At 41.4% G+C, this 5,703-nt stretch overlaps 1 protein-coding gene across 1 annotated transcript; it reads left to right on the forward strand.

Moving 5' to 3' along the window:
• The first annotated feature begins 419 nt into the window (after nt 1–419).
• PRND (prion like protein doppel) lies at nt 420–5,458 on the forward strand. The gene is given in 2 exon segments (NM_174158.2): nt 420–508; nt 2,240–5,458. A coding segment is annotated over 1 exon segment (537 nt). The 5' UTR covers nt 420–508; nt 2,240–2,250; the 3' UTR covers nt 2,788–5,458.
• Nucleotides 5,459–5,703: the final 245 nt, after the last annotated feature.

The raw sequence follows: 5,703 nt of genomic DNA on the forward strand, positions 1-5,703 counted from the left end.
TGTCACCTGATTCTGGCATGGGTTTCAGAGTTTCAACCTGGAAAGGTTGGTGAATTCATATTCAGGAAGAGTGATGTAACCCCACACTCACGGGAACTCTTGTGCTTGGAAACCTTCCAGACATGCCCTGTATACCTCTTCATCTAACTGTTCATTTATATCCTCCTTAATCAAACAGAAATAGTAAGTTTAAAATATTTTTAATAAATAAGATAAATAAAAGGCACCTCTCATGTCTTTCTGGACTTCACCAACTTCTTCACATGGTGTTTATTGGTGTTTATTAGTAAAGAGTAATGAAAGGGCCCATCCGTCTCAAGGCAAAGAAGTACTTGGGAACCCCTGATTGGTCCTGCCAGGAGAGAAAGGCTCCCATATTTGGAAAGCAGCAGGAATGCACCTCCCCCTGCAGCTCCTACATAGCTGGGCAGGTCCAGGAGTATGTGCAGAAGGTGCACAAGAGGACAGGGTGCCCGTGGCTCCAGAGGTGCATCAGAGAGACCCTAAGGTATGTGGGGAGCAGAGTTTATGTGTGATAACCATTTCTGTGGCCAGGGCTGTTTATTTTTAATACCACTACAAACCATGCAGTGATTTCTTGACTCTCACCTCCTGGGATGGGTCCCAAGTCTGGGGACACTTGAGAGAAGATTCAAACATCACTGGGGTTCCTGTCTATGTTTTGGTGCTATAATAAAATGCTAGCTTAAGGGTTGGCTGGTTAGGATTTTCTTTTGTTTTTAAGCCCTTGCCTCTGAAGACTCATTTATTTCTCAAGGTCTCTATGCTTTTATTTTTTAATTTGATGCATGCATAATTTATGCCATTATTCTTATTTAAGGCTTCTCCTACCAAGGGGTATGGGCTGATGAAATAGGTTTAGGAGATTAATGAATGTTTTCTTCACACTTGGATCCCTTTGGAGAAAGCTTGTCTGAGCTCACTGTGATTGGTGGGCAATGATGAGTGGGATGCTGGAAGGCTGGGTGCTCAGGCTGCTGCCTGGCACACTCATGCCCACCCTGGGACAGTGACTAGGTGATGTCTGCATGTAAAGAGAGGTCAGCAAAGGCCTCTTTGCAGGAGTCCAGAGAAGCGTGGATGTGCATGCAGTTAGGTTGCATCTTGCCTATTTTTCTGCATAAGAACCTGTGTCACACTAGAGTTGAACATTTCAAACAAAGAAGTACTAATCATTTTAAGGAATACTGCAGGGAGGGTATATTAGGGCCTAAGCAAGATAAACTTTTCAACCTCCTTCAGCTCTGGCACTGGTGAACTCAGGAAATCTTCTAGAAGACGGTCTAAGCAGGCTCTGCTATTGTAACTCTCTGTGTATTCCTGATCCACATGGACAAAGGTCCAGGTGCTGAATGCCCTGAATATTTGACCTTAAGAGATGGAGTTCCACAATAGCTATTGTAGTTTCAGGAACTAGTTGTGACTAACTACCAGACTGGGGGCCTTAAGGGGGAGGGATATTTCCTGAGGTCATCAGCAGTCTTTCAGATGTCCTGGGGCCAGCCTGACTCTTGGAGCTTCCCCAAGCCCTCTTGTCCTTCCTCTTATTTCATTTCCTCTGAAATTCTTCATAGGCCCTGCTGTTCACTTAACTGAGGGGCCATCGGAGCTGCTATTCACTTAACCTCATGCCCAGTAACTCAAAAGCACCATCCCCTTCAGCAGCTCAAAAGGGTAATGGGACATGGCCCTTGGGTACCTGGGAAAAGCATCACAGGGCTGGATTCAAATCCGCCCTCCATTCCCTGCTGTTGTGTGGCCTTGGGCAAATTACTTAACTTCTGAAACCCAATACAACTTTTATAAAGTGAGGATAATAACATACCTACCCCATGTGAGAATTAAGTTAGGCAATGTCAGCAGCTGGCATGGTACATGCAATAAGAAGCTGGTTGAGGGAAGAGGGTGGGACCCCACTCTCCCCAGGGTGTGATTAGAAAAGATATCCACGAATAATCAAATTGCCTGTTGCAACTTCTGATCTGTCTGAGAAAACCAAGATCACTATCCTGAATGGTGTAATTCCAGGCCAGAGCAAGAAACTTGGTTTTGACTTAACCCTATGCAGACCAAGACTGGGAAAACAGTTATGTTTCAGGAAAAATGTAAAGGGTGCAAGAATGACATTCCTCCCAAAGAATCTCCTACACACAGGAGGGGACATGGAGACTCAGAACTCCACTGAGGAAGTTAACTGCTCCAGCCTTTTCTGTTGCAGATCCCGACACAATGAGGAAACATCTGGGTGGATGCTGGTTGGCCATTGTATGTATCCTGCTCTTTAGCCAACTCTGCTCAGTCAAGGCGAGAGGCATAAAGCACAGAATCAAGTGGAACCGGAAGGTCTTGCCAAGTACCTCCCAGGTCACGGAGGCCCGCACTGCGGAAATCCGCCCAGGGGCCTTCATCAAGCAAGGCCGAAAGCTGGATATCGACTTTGGAGTGGAGGGCAATAGGTACTATGAGGCCAACTATTGGCAGTTTCCTGACGGCATCCATTACAACGGCTGCTCCAAGGCCAATGTCACCAAGGAAAAGTTTATCACCAGCTGCATTAATGCCACCCAGGCGGCGAATCAAGAGGAACTGTCCCGTGAGAAACAAGACAACAAGCTTTACCAGCAGGTCCTGTGGCAGCTGATCAGGGAGCTCTGCTCCACCAAGCACTGTGACTTTTGGTTGGAAAGGGGAGCAGGACTTAGGGTCACTCTGGACCAGCCCATGATGCTCTGCCTGCTGGTTTTCATTTGGTTTATTGTGAAATAAGCTTGCAGGCAGGTTGGCAGCCACAGAGATCAATAGGCAAGCAAACCATAAGCAAGTTATTTCAGTTCTTCTCCTCTAACCCCAAACCCCACGTGTTCTGAAGGTACCAAAGAGCAGTGATTGATTCTTCAGTGCTTTAAATAGCACTCCCAAGTATTCACTCAGGTGCTTGATTATATTTGATAAATGTGTGGGTATCAATCCTCTCCAGGCTCTACCTAAAGTTGGCTTGTTCATCATTGCATTCTCAACTCTGGTGTAGCATCTGGCCCACCATATTATGCAATAAATGTTTGGTAAGCAGATAAAAGAATGTGCCAGGGACCATACCAAGCACTTCATAATGCTTCCTGACAACTCTCTAAGGTAGGTGTAATAGGTGTTATTCTCTTGGTATAGATGAGAAAATTGAGGCTCCAAGAAGTAAAACAGAAAGTATCAGCCATAATTCAACCCTGGCTTATCTAACCCAGATTTCCTGCTCTGTACGGTTATACTTTTGGAAATACGAAATTACTGATGCTGATGGCCATGTTTTTGATAATTTATTACATGGAAGTTAATTAATTAGTTTAATTAAAGTAAGGTATAATAAAGGAAATTAAGCTAAAATATAAATAAAATCTAGACAAATGTCCATATTGCCTAGTAAGGAAGTATTACCATCTTGATTCCTGGAGTAGTCTAGATCTATGGCACAAAGATGTTTTTTCACAAGAAGTATAAGTATTTGCTACTTGCATCTCTGAAGCAGTTAATGTATTTAAGAAACTATTTCTAAATGATGAATTTCCTTTCTAATGTTCCTCCAACCCTGTGTGCATGTTTTTAGGTATACATGCATCTTTAAATATATCCCCTTTATACAGGTGCTCCATACAATCTCCGGTCATTCTCTTACTGCCACTTTGGTGAGGGGCCATCATTTCCACGAACCACTTACAGCTTCAAAAACACAATTCCTCAGTAGAAAGGTTAAAAATGAAGTATATCTTTAAGAAGATCAAGTAATGAATTCATACATGCCATAATTAGGAATTATCATTAGTTAAACTACATTTATATTACAAAATATCAATACAGTTTAAATAAAAATAATGAATCTAATACTCTAAAAGATGCCCCCAGAGGCTCTCTGAGGATATGCTCAGAGTACCCAGCCCCCACCCTCAGGAGTTGTTGAAACATATTTGGTGATAAAAGTTGCTGAATATTATCAATTGGTGAAAAAATGTGCATTGTCAGGCAATTTTATCCAAAGTATTCTAAAATGTGACTGTTGATAATGGTACCTTTTGTTCTGATCTCCACTGCTAATCAGTGTTCTTCTCAAGGATACAGTTGGAAGGTTTTTACATAGAAAGTCAGTGGAGGACTTGGAGGCCAGACAGCCCAGCACCTTCCCCTGGGTGTGAGGGATACCTGCCTCCCTGCCCTGACAGCTCAGGGAGCTCCTATGCAGGAGTTCCTGAGGAACTCCCACCTCTGTGGCTTTCACGCTGATGGCACTATGCTCATCTTCCACAGTCCTGGTGAGTTCTAGATCAGAAACTAAGACTAAAGTCCAGAACACATACAGGTTATTTCCTACATGTCACTATTTTAATAATAACAATAGCAATAACAACAAAGTACCTATAGGCTGATGTTAAAATTTCAAGTCCCGGCTCTCCTGAGTTTAATTATAAGGGCACACACAGCCTCGTAAGTAAAATGACTTCACTTCTTATGTGAAAACACTCAGCCGTGATGTAGTACGTTTTCTATAATTCCTGTCTTTCTTCATTTCATTAATAGTTCCAGAAACCAGATTTAAGTGGGTGTGTAGTAGATTGGTATATAGTGATTTAAATGTCAAATTTATTATTGGAACTTTAAATTGATTCCATATGTATTTGAACATCCTTGCTCATGTTTATGAATTATGAGATAAAGTCAAGGCTTTGTGAGTCTAGTTTTTCACTTTAGCAAAGGTCGGTCAAGTGCCTACTATGTATAAGACATTGTGAAGGATTTCTGAATTATTCTTGATGGAGTCATTTTAAAAGTGAATAATTTCACCAACCATTGATTTCTTGTCCCTTCTAAGCATTCATTTTAAAAATATGTTTATTGTAAAAATGACACTAAAATTACAACAGAAATCCAAAACCAAACATTGCCCACAGTTCCAGGATCTGATTGTCAGTGTTCTCATTTTGCCCTATAACCTCCTAGTCCTTACCATTTGCATATACAAATGTACATATTTGCAATGATAATTTAAGTGATCATTTATATTCTAAATTTTTGCTCAACTTTGTTCTATGCTTTTTTCATTTTTCTATGATTTAGGGGTTTTTGCCTCCTGCTGCCTTCCCCAACCCACTCTCCTTCCTGCCTGAGATGTAGCCTCCATGCTTTCATTGTACTCATATAGAGAGTTATTTGTTTGATCACTTTTTAAAAATACTGTAATCATAGAACTCGCATTTATTCTTCTGCAATTTGTCTCACTGTGTTATCACCTTCACCCTAGTGCAACAGCCACCTAGTTAGTTAACTTGTCCTTTAGGATGTGGCATGATATTCTATACCATGGACCAGACCCTGATTGATTTAATCGTTTCCTTGTTGATGGACCTTCATTCGGTTTTTTGCCACTGCAAACAATAAACATCAATGTACAGACAACTTTGCAATCTGTTACTTTTATTTCTGTGGAGTAGATTTATACATGCAACATTTCCAGAACAAAGCTACGTATAATTTAAGTTTTTCTAGACATGACTAGATTATGTTCCTAAATAGCTGGAGCAATTCTCATGCTACCCCCTGCAGTATACTGTGCTAACTTTAAAAGTCTCTATGTCATTTAAGTTACAGCAACTGCCTTTTCTCCAAATGGTGCTTGAGCATCTTTTCTACTTTGCACAC

The sequence above is a fragment of the Bos taurus genome, chromosome 13 (assembly GCF_002263795.3).
Source record: "Bos taurus isolate L1 Dominette 01449 registration number 42190680 breed Hereford chromosome 13, ARS-UCD2.0, whole genome shotgun sequence".
Classification (NCBI taxonomy): Eukaryota; Metazoa; Chordata; class Mammalia; order Artiodactyla; family Bovidae; genus Bos; species Bos taurus.